This window comes from Camelina sativa, chromosome 14, assembly GCF_000633955.1.
Source record: "Camelina sativa cultivar DH55 chromosome 14, Cs, whole genome shotgun sequence".
Classification (NCBI taxonomy): domain Eukaryota; kingdom Viridiplantae; phylum Streptophyta; class Magnoliopsida; order Brassicales; family Brassicaceae; genus Camelina; species Camelina sativa.
Window position 1 is genome coordinate 28,770,770 of NC_025698.1, and position 15,019 is coordinate 28,785,788.

General features: G+C 33.3%; 2 protein-coding genes across 3 annotated transcripts; one reads left to right on the forward strand and one right to left on the reverse strand.

The window, feature by feature from the left end:
- On the reverse strand, positions 17 to 4,905 carry LOC104742748. 2 transcript variants are annotated; one of them, XM_010463782.2, is made up of 13 exons: positions 2,644 to 4,905; positions 2,435 to 2,563; positions 2,234 to 2,347; positions 1,974 to 2,020; positions 1,740 to 1,891; positions 1,548 to 1,648; positions 1,232 to 1,429; positions 1,053 to 1,130; positions 924 to 996; positions 689 to 754; positions 460 to 590; positions 287 to 376; positions 17 to 195 (listed from the first exon to the last, which is right to left on the reverse strand). In XM_010463782.2, the coding sequence occupies exons 1-13, from the start codon at positions 4,585 to 4,587 to the stop codon at positions 100 to 102; spliced, it is 3,219 nt and encodes a 1,072-aa protein (XP_010462084.1). In that variant the 5' UTR covers positions 4,588 to 4,905; the 3' UTR covers positions 17 to 99. The 2 variants fall into 2 exon arrangements, with proteins under 2 accessions (XP_010462084.1, XP_019091952.1); XM_019236407.1 differs by having other exon boundaries at positions 689 to 836; positions 924 to 1,130; positions 2,225 to 2,347.
- LOC104744095 lies at positions 5,660 to 13,091 on the forward strand. Its single transcript, XM_019235620.1, has 9 exons — positions 5,660 to 5,795; positions 11,566 to 11,680; positions 11,871 to 11,907; positions 11,987 to 12,026; positions 12,112 to 12,210; positions 12,456 to 12,588; positions 12,712 to 12,794; positions 12,877 to 12,970; positions 13,055 to 13,091. Exons 1-9 carry the CDS (start codon positions 5,660 to 5,662, stop codon positions 13,089 to 13,091), a joined length of 774 nt encoding a protein of 257 aa, XP_019091165.1.

Here is a 15,019-nt window from a genome sequence, read left to right on the forward strand (position 1 = left end):
ATAATATATACTGCGTTAGTAAGTTTTAGTTGGCAAAACAAACTCTAGCGACTCTATTTACAAACATCAATGTTAGGTTCTTCCATATTGATACACTTGCTAAGCCATCGATTGGACAGCTTCATAAAACAGAATCTCTGGTCGAACCTTCCTTTCTCCAAAGATACTGATCACATCATTCCAGTCACCGACATCCTATAGCATCACAATACGTATCAATCATGTCTGGCCTATCTAAATTCTCAATTTAACTCAAGGAAGGCAAAGGAAAACTGTTTTGTCTTACCTCTCCTGCTAAAGACTCTCGTTTGAGATTGACCCACCGGTTATTTTCATAAGCTACACAAATGTGTTCTTCATCTTCACCACAACCAACCTGCATAACATAAGTTCAGACTGTAACCGATAGATACAGAAGAACAATAAGACAAACATTTGTAAACTTGTTTCAGATTTTACCATTGATACAAGTCGGTAGTTAGTGTTTGGCTCTAAGCCTACGTATAGCCTGCTGATATCCATCTCCCAGTCGAGAGCCTTTGTTGTTTCAGATATTTCTTTTTCAGTTTCACTCTTCTCCCATTCTAACACTGATGTAGCAAATCCAGAAAACACCAACAAAGTGTTATTATAAGCATTATAAATGAGATAAAAACATAAGATCACAATAATGGTTGTCAAAACTTACCGATTGTGAAGATAGGTGGGCATCTACTTATAATGTGATGAACAAAGTTTGACTCTCCACAACCTCCTTGTTCAATGTCACATGACTTTTGATATTCCATGCAAATCACCCTAAGAATGTCCACAAAATTTATACTCTCAAGAGCACACTGCATATATTTAAGCACATAAAAGCTTTATAAGAGGATGTACCAGTTTTTGCAGGAATGCTAAAGAGAGAAATAAACGAAACATACCTTGAGCTGTCTGATTGAATCTGCAGCCATAACAAGCACATATGAAATTTTCTCTGGATAATTTGTAATCCTTCTGCATTTTCGACAACTCATTCTTTCATTGCCCACCAACGTGAAAAGGCGAGTGACCATACTTTCTCTTTCTGGAAATTTCCAGCAACACCAAAACTCAAGGATGGCCACAACTACCTTAGCAGCATCACTAGACTGCAAAGAGTAAAACATAGGAAAGTTTAGAATAACAATTTCACTTATGGACAAAAAAAATTGATAACAGTTCTTCGAAAGCATATCTTCTCCACACAAACCATGGAAATAACTTCTTCTAAAGAAGTAAGTAAGTCGCTCAATAGCCAACTGTAGACTCCCTCATTTTTTATCTCCTCTGACACCAAAGCAGTAAATACATTTTGTAGTGAAGAAGGAATTTGTTGTTGCAAGTGGGCTTGAAATGGTTGCATATTGTTCATCAAATCTACTTTGAGAACCTTAATGTTCAAGAGAGCCTGCAATACCACATGTTTTTGTGAACTTATCAAAAGGACGTGAAGAGATATAGAATGAGTTGAGTCGGAAGAGGAGAGTTTAGGTATTAAATCTTGTTTTGATTGGTAACTACTTTACCTTCAGCGTCATGTCAAAAGCTGAACTGTATATGGCTGCAGCACCTTCAAGTGTTGACCCCGAATGTGCCGAAAATGAATCTTCTCCAAGCATGTTTGTATCTTGAAGATGGCGAATGAAAGGATAAGAATTATGCATCTCAAAAACAATACGATTTAAATTATAAGTCAATTCAGAAAGCTTTTAATCAACCAGGGTCATCTTGAGTAGCGTCCTCTTGATTTTGAGTATTGGAAGAAATTTCCAATCGACCCCTCTCACTTGCAAGAGCATCTTCTTGTTCCATAGAATCTTCTTCCACCGATGGAGATGTACTTTCCGGTTCAAGGTTGACAGAAGGCTTACTGTACATGTAAAACTCGTTTTGCTCAGAGAAAACCCGAAAACAGTTTATTAGCATGCAAAAATGACTCTAAAAGTACTTACCGTTCAACAGTCTTATCATGGGTGCAAGGCTTGCTCGTTGAAGTTCTCTGTTACACCATGAGCACCACTCATTCTTATAAGCAATTTGAGATGAAATAATGATAGGTATTATATACACAAAGCAGAAAAGTGGAAGCCTAAAAGTAAGGAAACAAAATCCAAACGGATGATATGCTAACCCCAGTAAGATAAAAACCGTTATTGACCTGTTCAGAGAACTTAAACCGATATTGCTAGTAATAGTTTAGAACTTGAAAGACCTTGATTTTTTTATCATTCTTTTTCTTTGACTGCTTCTTCTTCTCCTCCTCGAGTAAAAGATCTAGTGCTACTGCATCTGCCTTGGCTTTAAATTCCATATTTAGAATCTTATTCTAGATGAGAAGAGACATAAAAACATATAAGAAACAATATAAAGGCCAAATCAGACATGAAACGAAAGCTGTCTGTGTATAACCAACCAGTAAGAAGGGTTTCATCAGTTGAAGAATATAGGTGCGGTTGTCATAAACACAAAGCCTGACGAGAATGTTTAGCAAACTTTTCCTTGAATTATCAATCAACAAAATCTTTGCATCGATTAGAAGAACCTGCAAGTCATGTAGATAATTTAAGATGGGGTGAATATATTATCTGTTGTTAATGAAGAATATTAGAGTCATGAATGAACCTTGTGGGTGACCATTGATTTCAGAAGTCCTATGGACTTCAACACTTTATCGTCACTAAGAATTTTCTGCTCACGTATAAGACTCAAGCAGTCTTCTAAATCGGGGACATCAAATGTTGGATGCAATGCTCCTTCCAAAACATCTCGAACTGCACACAAGAACAGTTTTGTAGTGAGGGAATCTTCAGGGACTCTTTCTTCACACCTCTCGCATAGAAGACATTCATATCTGATCCACTGATCTTCCTGCAGATTCTTTCTCCTTTCATCTTCGCTCATACATATGTTCTGGATCACAGTAAGAGCTGCTTCATAATCTAAGACCAGTGCTTTCTTTGCATATTTAGTTCTCAAATTCCGACATGTGAACTGAACAGCTCTGAGAACAGCTACCCACATATCAATATTTTGCTCCCTGATAGATCTGGGAAAGGTCTTATCTAATGAATTGTTGTCAGTTAACCAAGATACGATATCATCTCCCTGAACATGTGCCTTGACGTAGTGAACATTGGGATCAAAAACATTGATTGTCGCATCCTCATTTAATGGAGTATTATTGCTTTTCAGCAGCCTTCTATCCAGAAGCAGATATGAAAACTGAGGGTCAAAGTCGATCTTTTCTTTAACCCGAGTTCGGCCCAAGACACTGTCTACCGCTCTGGAAACCAGATATGTACCATCATCCCTTTCGCGCTTTATGTTATTTAGAAAGTCCAGGATTTGATTGAGTTCATGACATTCCAGAAAACAGATACTCTGAGGTGTTTCCAGTAGGCGAGATTCGACAAGACTCTGTTTGGAAATTTCAAATTTTCCAAGGTGTTTAACCGGAAAACGCATCAACCAGTCTCGAACGCTACATGAGAATGTTTTATGGTCACAAAGCGACACAAGGATCAATTTGATTTCCTTGAGTAACTTACCACGCTCTTCATCTTCAGCTAAAGGCCATTCTTCAGACCATCCATTCTTACATTTAGCTGCAAACGATTTCACATAAGCGAGCTCATTCTTGATCATTTTAACGGCAGCTACTGCATCCACTGGTTCCCAACCTCCAACAGAAATCTTACGAGTCCATTCCTTCCCTATTCTCTGGACTCTATCCTTGGGCACAAAATCTGCAGCATGTTCTTGTTCAAGATGATTCTTACAATCTTCAGCACTAGAGAAGTGATTCGAACAACACATCCAGAATGTCCATATCATGTCCTTCCTTGCAGAAGCAAGAACTTGCTCCAAAGCAACTCCTCCTTCTCTGGAACTTTCCACAAGAACTTGCCCCAAAACAAAAGTTTTAAGCTTTGCAATGCTTACTTTCATAAAGTCGCGTTTCACCTTAACATCCAATCCCAGCCAATACGTCCTCAATCGTTTAACCAAATCCTCACGTGGGTGTGGATCTGGACTTCTCTTTGACTCCAAAAGTTTCGGTTGAGGTTTTGTTTCCATAATAGAACCAACTAGAGCCTTGGGAGAAGCGATCTTGGACTCTGCATCTTTGATTACACTCAACAGTCCCTTATTTCTTTCCGTCAACAGTATGAGCTTAGCAACAGAACCGTAGACATCTGGGAGAGTAAGAGATAAAGCTAGTTTTGCTTTCTTCAAACACTTCTTGTAATACGATACCGAGCTAAGCATCCTGGCCAACTTGTGGAGTGATTTTGCACAGAGTGAAAATAACCTATCATCTAACGAGTAGCACTCTAGGGTTCCCAAAAAGTAAGTCAATGCCACATTAGGTTCCTCTGTTTGTTTCGCTAGACGTAAGAATATTTCACCTTGTTTGAGACGAAGGAGCCACGCGTCTTGATCTTCCCAATGGACACGAGCCAAATCTTCAAGTATCTCCATGGCCTTGATGTATTCTCCTTTAGCGATGTGATCTTTAGCATCTTGGTAGGGCTTGCCTTTCGTAAAAGAAGAAGAAGACTCCATAGTACACGACTCTCAGAAGCTTCAGAGAGAAGAAACTATGAAGCGCGGGGGAAAAAAAATCAACGGAAATAACAGAAACTGTATCGAAAGAAGCTGGCTTTTTTTATAACGTGAGAGACACGTGACCCAGTTTTGAGCATTGGGGAATTGTGTCGAACACCTTGTGTGCAACGTCTGTAGTACACTCTCGGCTGCTTCGATTTTGTAGTTAATTCCATGGACAGATTAACAAAAGAATTTGTGTAAAGCTTCGACTTTTGCATAAGATTTGAATATAGTAAAATGGTCTTCATCTTTCTTGGGGATTCAAAAAAATTCGCACTTGAAATAATCAGAAACAAAAGAGATTATAAAATGGGATCAACAAGCTTTGGGATCTTTAATAATAATATTTTTTTAATAATTGATTGAATTGTTTCTAATTAAATTATATAGTAGTATTGATTTTTTTTTGGAAAATCTAACTATATCAATTTGGAAGTACAAATATGAAACTAACGTAAAAAAATTACAATTCAATTGCTAATAGAAAAACTTATTTAAGATTAATTAATTAATTAAATAAATATAATAAATTAAAAAACGAAAATTGGGACATATAAAATAAAATTAATTAATTAAAAAACGAAAATTGGGGACACATAAAATAAAATAAATTGTAGAAAAGCAAAACTAATTCGTACTTTAAAAAAAAATTAACAACTAAGATTTTAGAGAATTTTATAAAAACTGTCGTGTACAGTAACAAACATTTTGGTCAATGTCATTTTTCCCAATTTTTTTTCCCGCTTGCAACAACTCCATAACTGAAATACTATTATACCCTTCCTTTTTTTTTAACACAAAACTAAGAATTTAACACAAATTTTTTTTCCAAAAAACAAATATCTCTCTTTCCTCATTCTAACCTTCGACTTTTCTGTTTCTCCATCTTCATTCTCTCTCAATTTTTCATCTTCTTCTATCTCAGTGTTTCTTAGTCACAAACTGAATCTCTATTTTTTTTTTTGGTAAAACAAACTGAATTTCTTTATGCAAACTTCCATCTGTTTCAGTCTGTAGCCTGCATATAATGGAGAAATTTCTTCATCAAGACACAATTCTTCGACCTAGACCTCCATCTGATATGTTTGCCTCTACCATGGCAGGTGAAACCGCTAGGTCTAGTTTCAGAGTTCTTATACCCGACCGCAGGCACAAAACCGCAGGTCTGCAACTCCGGTGGACCAGATCCAACCGGCTAGGTTTTTTTCCATCCTTATTATGTCTTTTGTTCTCTTTAGTGGACTATATATGTTTGGTAATGCGTTTTGTGTTCATTGCTAACAATAAAATTTGTCCACATTTGAGGTCTGCAAATCTGGTGTTCGGTGGACCAGATCATACCAACCAAGTTTTTGTCTACCATTATCAAACTTGTCCACACTGCAAGTCTCCAGATCAGGTGGACCAGATCCAACCAACTAGGTTTTTGTCTGCCACTATAATGTCCTTCTATCTCTTTAGTGGACCATATCCGTTTGGTCATGTGATTTGTTTCCATTGCTAACAAAAAAACTTGTCCACATTGCAGGTCTGCAGATACGGTGGACCACATCTAGTACCCAAGGTTTTTTGTCCATCACTATTATGTTCTTTGTCTTTTGAGTGGACCATAACCAAAGTTTAATATGAAGATTTGTGTCCACTACTAACTGAAAAACAATGTCCACACTGCATATCTGCAATACCGGAAGACCAGATACAACAACCAAGGTTTATGTCCACCACATTGTTGCAAACTGATGAACAACATATTTACAAACAATTAATGTCAATCTTGATTTATTTTCAAAACCTTAACTGTAAATGTTAATAATCAATGATTTAATGAAAGGATATTTTCATCTTTTTCATATATGGCACAAAATTGAAAATGACAGTTTTGAAAATGACAGTTTTGAAAATGAAAATTAGAAAATGGCATTTTCCACAACTTTCGTTTGGAAAGTGGCATTTCTAATCAAATTCCCTTTTAAAAATCTAATCGAATAAAATCTATATAACTACAAATTTTATCAAAAAGATTTCCCAGCACAGGTTAAAATTTTTTATCAAAAATTAAATCCAATAAAATATATAATAGCTTCGTTTAAAGGCTTAAATTTAAAAATTTAAAAATAAAAAATAAAAGATATGTATATAATAGCTTATCTATTTAAAAAAGTTATATTTTTTCTTTTAGTCACCGTTCTTTAAGAAAGTAAAACTAAGTTGAAATTTGAATATATTTAATGCTTGAAGGTGCTTATTACAGATAAGAAAGGGAAGCATCAGAAAAAACAATGAATGTTGTTTTCAAAGAGATTTTTTAGAACATTCACTAGCTATATTTAGTTGCTCTTTTTTACATGTTAGTTATATATTTTTGCTTATTTCACAATTATAGCAAAGATTGCGTTTAACTGACAATGATTTAAACAATTTTATTCATTGCATGCAAATGTTTTATTGACAGGTTTTCAATAACCATTTTTAAAATACAAAAATTTTAATATAAGCAAACCGAATTTTTAATCACAAACCTTTATAAATAACATAATAACAAAATAACTTATTAAAAAATTTCATAAAAAAATTTTAGCTCGCGGTTTTCCGCGGGTTAGTACCTAGTATAATAATATTTTGGAAATAGGAAAAAAGATGCATGAAATTATTAAAGTTTACGTGTTCCTTTGGTTAAAAAATGTGGATGGAAATTTGAAATTTTGTTGAGCCATGATGACTCACTTAATTAATCATCTGAATTACTCATTTCCTATCAATATTTGAAGTAAATTGTAGGATTTAATCATATTACGTTCTTCATAGATGTACATGATTAATATTAACAATTTAACATTTTAAAAATAACATGACCAATTATGTAAATTAATATAACTGGAACTAGCTCATTGGAATCAGAAAGATATATTATCAAAAGAAAAGAAGTAGAATTAGTTGCAGATTAATCTATTTTATTGCAATTGTTTTTTTTTCTTCTTGATGATTCTTCACTTTTTCTGTTAATGTTATGAAGTTTGTGGTAACCTCTTTTTCGAGATAGAAAGAAAAAAAAAGTATTTAATTAGTTTTCGTCAAGCCAGTTTTTTCAAACATAATCAAGAGTCATTAAGAAAGCCAAAGATGGAGCGTTAAGTAGTACACGGTACACCAATTTGATGATGAGACCAATGAACATCTTGACCTTAATTTTGATATATGATTACTCTCCTCCTAGTACACGGTACACCAATTTATCATCTTGACCTTAATTTATTTGGACCACTAATGATGCACTTAGTCATTTGAAACGACTCATAACTATTTTTTCTTTCTTTTGTGGTTCCTCAATTTAAATTTAGAAGATAAATTACGTTATTAGCTTTTAATACCCTATTGTATCAATAGTCTACGTGTAAAAATATCTACTAATTCTTATGAGATTTCTATAGATATTGTAATTTATTTTTTAATTTGTATAAGTATTTACCAATTTAACCAAAACTCAAACAAAACATATAAATTATAAGATCCATCTGTAGTACACTTCATAAGTTCAATTTGGATGATACGTATAAAATTAGTGATATTTTGATATAGTTAAATAGGAAGAACAAAAAAAAAATGGAATATTCTCTGTTACATCATGCTTTTGGGTTGATTTTGTACTTCATCGATCGTGGGAGCTGAGACTTCCAGTACGTCTTGTTTCCTTCTTGATTATGCTAATTATTGCTTTCTTCTTCTTATTGTGAGAGGGTTTATTTTTCTTATATATTCACATCACTCGCGATCTTAGGTGTATTTTGCACATTTCTCTCCTTTTTATTCTCTTCCATGTCCCATCAAAAGAAATCTCCAACAAGTTTTATTTATTTAAAAAGCATGATTTTTTTTTTCATGTTATGTTATTTTGCAATGTTCTAGTGCATGTTCCTTTTTTTCCTTTTCTTTTTGTAAATTTTATTAAGTTGTGGGCTATTATTACTGTCAAACTATCATTGCAGGTGACTTCAAATGCGATCCTTTTGTTCCACCTCAAGGAGAGCATAAGGCCACTATAGTCTGGCTATTTTGAGTAACGTTTATATCACATGTTCACATTGTGTACTTAATATTACCTTACCTTTTTGGTGTATAAACATTCCACAGTTCTGTCCCTTGATGCATTCCCTTTTTGTTTTTTCTTCTTGACTCTTCTCTTTTTAACAGATGGTGCTATCAAGTTGTTGCAACCTTTTTTTAATATAGCTAGGGATGGGAACTAATTATCATTACGTTCTTCTTACTAGTAAACATGACTAATATTAACATCAAAAACCACACAAAAACAAAACATAACAATATTGGAATTACGTCTATACAGTTTATTTATTTATTATTGTTTAATTAATTTGCTTTCACTACACAAATTAACTCAACCATTTACCATATTAATTAATATATATAACTCGAACTAGCTAAATTAGAATGAAAAGAAAAGTTGAATTATGAAGAAATAATATAACTCGAACTAACTAATATATATAACTCGACCATTAACTAGTACACGGTACACTAATATGATAATGAGACCAACGAACATTTTGACCTTTAATTTAGATACATGTATCTCCCACCTTCTTATAAATATTTCAATTTTCATTTCATAGTCAAAAGTCTCTTTTAATTTCATTGTGGTTTCCCTAAATTATAACTCTATACATATACTATTTATGGGATTCAAAGTTCTTAGTAATTTGCCTATGTGTAATGTATTCTTTGAGTTTGGACCACACTCATGAGTCATGCCTCAATTAGAAATTTGAAGCGACTAAGTTTTCTAAATACCTTCATTATAATGACTCACTTGGTCATTTGAAACGACTCATCTCATATAAATATCTTCTGCACATACTCGTAATTTTTTTCTTCTTTCTTTGTGGTATATTAACTATATATTACAATTTTTTCCAAAATGTGTATCCCAACTAAACTAAAAATATATGGTAAAATATTTCATATACACATGTGTACGTAGGTGCATGCCCTAGAATACAGTATTTAGCACACCAAGTATATTACCGATTTTTAAGATCCAACATTAGTCTACTTGTAAAATCTCTACTAATTATGAGATTTATATGTATTTTAATTAGTATAATTATTTACCAATTTAACTAAAACTTAAACAAAGCACTAATATTATTGGTCTTTACGGTCCAGCTGTAGTACACTTCATAAGTTGAATTTGGATGATACGTATAAAATTAGTGGCATTTTGATTTTGTGAAAAAAAAAGAGAAATGGAATATTCTCTCTTAGATCATGTTTTTTGCTTTTTTGGGGTTCTAAATACACATTGTTCCTCACATATTTTCACCATCTCTGGTTTTCTGAAGCTCCTCTCTCAAAATATAGAACACAAATTTGCTGAGTACATCGAAAACATGAAGGCCGCTTTAATTAGTATGTCTTATTTCCTTCTTGATTTTTCATGTTATGTTAGTTTATTAATTGCTTCGTCTTCTTTTCTTCATCTTAGGTAAATTTTACACAGTTCTATCCTTTGCATTTTACATTTGTAGCATCCGCGAACCAATTATTGGTTTTCTGGGATGGGTGTCGATCGACACCATGGTGGTGTCGGTCGACACCAACATTCTCTGGTTCGACCAGTTCAATTTAATTATCGATTTGGACCGGTTTAGTTTAGGGAAAACCATTGAACCGATGTTTAAAAGGGGGAAAACGACCTAGGGTCGTGTTTTTGTTGTCTTACGCCGTTTGAGAGTGAGAGAAAGAGGAGAAAACAGTTTCTAAAGGTTCTTGAGAGAGTTTTTGAGATTTCAAGGTGTTTTTGGTGAGATCTTGTTGTGGGAGTGAGGATCTAGGACCAGGAATGTGTTAGAAGGTTGCTGGGAGTGTAGGATTCGTTTCTGTTGGTCCAAATCTTCCTGCAAAGAGGTGAGTGCATGACCATGGGTAATCTAAGCCTTTGATTTCCTTGTTCTTGCTTGTGTGTTTTCTTGTTGGGGATTGGTTGCTACAAGTTTCTAAGGATGTTTTCGGCTTGGGTTTGAGTATTGGGCGATTTGGAGGAGTTTGGGAGCGAGATTCGACTCTCGGCTTCGAGCGGATCGCGATTGCAGAGGGAGTGTCGATCGACACCAGCAAATTGGACATCGATCGACACTGTGGGGTAGTGTTGGTCGACACCAAGGCTAGTGTCGGTCGACACTCGGCTGGTGTCGGTCGACACCTCCCTTCCAGCGAGACATGTTTGATTTCCTGGTTTGTATGTCTTGTTTGTTGATTGGTGGGACATTGATATCATTTTTGCTTGTGCGTATAACCCAGTAGATGGGAGGATTGCCTCACTGGGTGTTTATCAAATACTCATGCATCTCAATATGTGTTTGTGGTGCAGGAAAAAGCAAAGAGTGATCGTGGAATCAAGGCGATGAAGAGGAGGATGTTCTAGGGACTCGATTGTATGTTGTCTGGCATTGCTAGGTTGCTAGAGTTGGGGTTTAGGATCAATGTTAGGTTGCCGGTTTCATGTTTCCTGATGTTTGATTATTGGATTGTTGTTATGGATATTTATTGGTTATATTATTATTAGATATTTATTGATGTTGCTATTTCCGCTGTTGTATGTGGTTGTGGATAGGTGGCTAGTGGGTACGAGACCACTAGTTATAATTATATTATATTTATATTTATTATTTATTAATTTAAAAAAAAACGGTCGGGTCGTTTCAACATTCTCTCAAAAAAAACTCCAACAAGTTATTTTTTTGAAAAACATCATGATTTTAGTAATTTTTCATCTTATGTTATTTTGAAATGTCCTAGAGCATGTTCCTTGTTTTTTCTTCTCTGTTTTAGTTTTTATTAAGTTGTGGGCTATTATTACTTTTTAAACAATTTTGTTTGGATAATAATATTATTTTAATGGTAAAATCTTGGCAGCAGGTTGGAGAGATGAAGCAGACGGAGATGACTTCAGATGCGATCATTTTGTTTCACCTCAAGGAGAGCATAAGGCCACTATAGTCTGGCTGCATGATAAGGATGATCATTTTTCTGAGTAATCTTTATATCACATGACTTCTTTTGCATTGTTACATATGTTTCAGTACTTCTAATCCGTGTTTTGAAGAAATTTTTTTTTTCGTCTTACATGAACATATATAGTATTCTGATTTCTGTGTTTTGTATAAATAATTCATAGAAACTTCATTATCGCTTATCGTATTTTGTTTATATTCTGTTTGCAGCTCAGTTAAGTTTGCGAGAATTTTGGGTCATAAAAATGTAAGTAACCACGGTGAAACCCACTTATAATAGCTCATTTGATTTTGTTAACAGCATGAATAATTATTTTGAGATACAGGTCAACTGGATATGTCCACCGATCGTTTACACAAACACATGTGAGATACATTAACTTGGCTTATATGATGTCATTAATTATATATTACTAGAAATTAATGCGTCTAATGCTCTATGTTGAATCAGCGTACAACTTTGGATCTAATATCAAACAAGACGATCAAGAGACATTAGATACCGCAGCCTACCTTGTTGCTTCTCTTTTATCGGGTGAACCACCAAATGGTAAACTGGCCTTATTAATCTTTTGGTCTTATTTAATTTTTTTCTTCAAAAAAAAGGAATGGTTTCTCTGCCTATATATATATATATATATATATATATATATATATATTTAATATTATCGACATAAAATATATATACTATACTTTTATTTTCTAGATTGAAAACCATATGAATATATTAGGCTACTTTTTTCTGACACATCTAACATGCTATGTAATATGCATCACAAAAACTTTCTATCTTAGTCATAAAAAGAGTAGGAGGTTGTGGCATGGGTGCAGTAGTAGCTCTCCACTTTGCAAAAAAATGTGCTCTTGGACATTATCCTATAAATCCCCGAGTTGTTGTTGGAATTGATGGGTGGCTTTCTATTGTGGGGTATAATATTCTTTTACTATTATATAATCACTTATCTCTATTATTGAAAATTTCTTAAAATTAATTAAGGTTACGTTGTAATATCCCATTGAACATTGAAAGACTAATTACTCAACCTTGCAGGAGCATAAAAAGCAGTATAGAATCTGCAGTTGGGGCTTCAGCTCGTGTTGCATCGCAGTCAATCTTACTTACGCATGAAACAGGTCAATCTAAGTTTTTATTTTCCGCTTTTGATATTGAGCACGAGATAACAATGCTAACTCTTTGTGATTGTAGGTGTCGCAGTCGAGCGTAGACTTCCTTACACCAGTGATGAAGAAGTTGTTGTGTCCCTTAAAGAGGCTGGCTTTGGAGAAGTCTTACTCGTACCATACTCAAGGTATACAATATAAATATCATATAGCTTTACATATATATATATATACCATTTTTTGTTTGAACATATTTTCTCTAAGTTTCTTAGGTTATGCCAATGTGTAGCCTTGGAGAAATGGTCATGAAGTCGCTCCTACCGTAACGTAACCGACGAAGTCAAATTCTGGTTGGAACTGAAGCTATCGCAATCATCAAAACTAAATATCTACCATAAATAAAGACCGTGCATTTTCTATAGTGATTTGTTATCGTCGTTTGTTATCGTTGTTAATTATGATGAGTACACTAGCGTGACTCGTGAATAAGTTATCTACATAGTTTCGTTTCTTCACTTTTTTGATGGTACTACTACCAAGCTGTGGTAACTTTTTTTATATAAATAAATAATTATTACTTTACAAGCCATCCATTTTGTTAGTAAACCAAATTAAAGATTAACATATATATAATGATAAATATACACTACAAGAAAATAGTGTTAATCTACGCTAAAATTTGTTGCAATAACTTTATATTTTGTTGCAAATTTGAAAATGCAATAAAATTGAGACACTTTTTCTATTGTTGGTATTTGAGCGTTGCAAATTAGTATTTGTTGCACATATGTTGCAAAATTTGCAATAAATAAATTCCTTACTATATTGTCGTATTAATGCAACATTGATTTTGTAGTAAATTTGCCATATAATTATAAAGTATGTTTGCAATTTTTATTTGTTACAAATTTTTGCCACATAAAAAGTATAGCAAATATTATTACAAATTTGTAACGAAGTAATATATTGCTATATGTGTTGTATTAATGCAACAATATTTATGCAGCAAATTAGTGGTGTAATCAGGACGTTCTAATGCAACTATCTATTGTCGTAAATAAATACTACGTAAAATATAACGAAAAAAATGTTACAAATATTTTTCTTTATTTTTGAATCACAATATTTTTCTATATTTTTGTTTGGCACATGATTTATTAAAATTATAACTGTTTATTTAATACTTTCTTCTATTAATATATATTATGGATAAAAAATAGTGAAAGAAATAACTAACTTTATTAAGTAATCAAATATTGATATATTCCAAAAATGCAAAAATAAAAAATAATAGGAAAAAACTAACCATAAATAAGAATCAAGTTCAGAATAAAAACTCATAACTAAAACATGGAAAAAATATAGTTGTTCAGACCAGTAGAGGATGGACGGGAAAACAACATGCCAAACATTTTCTCTAACCCTTCAAGCTTGTTGAGCCTCTCTCTCAATTCTGCATTCTCTTTATAAATCTCCGAACCTCATTATTTTCCACATGATTTTCAAAGGTGGCTAACACTCCAACGTTGACTGAGAGTTCACTAAGAAGAGCTCCTAGTCCAAACACACAACCGTTTGTTGCCTTCACAATCTATAATATATGATAAAAAGTAATAAAAAGTGTTTGTGAGACAGAAAAAAATTAATGACAATTTACACATACATAACAAAAACAAAAGTTAAACAAACCAAAAGCTAATTATGTGAAAGGGAAACACAAAACTATACCTCAAAAAAAAAAAAACGCTGGGGCAAAAATAAAATTTTTTTGGATATATGATATAAAAACAAAATCGAACTAGTTTCTACCACAAAAAGCATCTAGTTAATGAGATGTTATACTACTTCACGACAAAAGCTAATAGCTAATAAAATATACCAAAAATATAATGGATCAATGGAGAAGTGTGTTTACTTTGGAGAAGAAGCCGTGAGTGCTAATGTGTTGTATTTGATAAACTACGTCATTTTAACTATATATAAGTAGAGAATAAAATAAAATCTTTGATACTGAATAATAGTGGATTTACCCAAATCTTTCAAGTATTATTGAAAAAAGGAGGTAACAAGCGGGAAGAAGCTGAAAAATTGTTTATTGAACGTACATATAGGAGTTGGGTAGTTATCCAAATTATTTTCATATGAGTTGAAAAATGAAAACAAAAAAAAAAAAAGCAAGTGGCAAACGGTGGCGGGGAGGACAAATATTGCTATGATATGGAGATCTTTGTTTTGAT

What these genes read in the sequence shown, in the direction of transcription:
- LOC104742748 (XM_019236407.1), bottom strand. Translation starts at nt 4,587, where the DNA reads ATGGAGTCTTCTTCTTCTTTTACGAAAGGCAAGCCCTACCAAGATGCT. An exon ending in AATCAATGGTCACCCACAAG is followed by an intron (nt 2,564 to 2,643) that starts GTTCATTCATGA and finishes CATGACTTGCAG; the next exon opens with GTTCTTCTAATCGATGCAAA. An exon ending in CATGATAAGACTGTTGAACG is followed by an intron (nt 1,892 to 1,973) that starts GTAAGTACTTTT and finishes TTACATGTACAG; the next exon opens with TAAGCCTTCTGTCAACCTTG.
- LOC104744095 (XM_019235620.1), top strand. Translation starts at nt 5,660, where the DNA reads ATGGAGAAATTTCTTCATCAAGACACAATTCTTCGACCTAGACCTCCA. An exon ending in ATCGGGTGAACCACCAAATG is followed by an intron (nt 12,211 to 12,455) that starts GTAAACTGGCCT and finishes TTTCTATCTTAG; the next exon opens with TCATAAAAAGAGTAGGAGGT. An exon ending in GGGTGGCTTTCTATTGTGGG is followed by an intron (nt 12,589 to 12,711) that starts GTATAATATTCT and finishes TCAACCTTGCAG; the next exon opens with GAGCATAAAAAGCAGTATAG.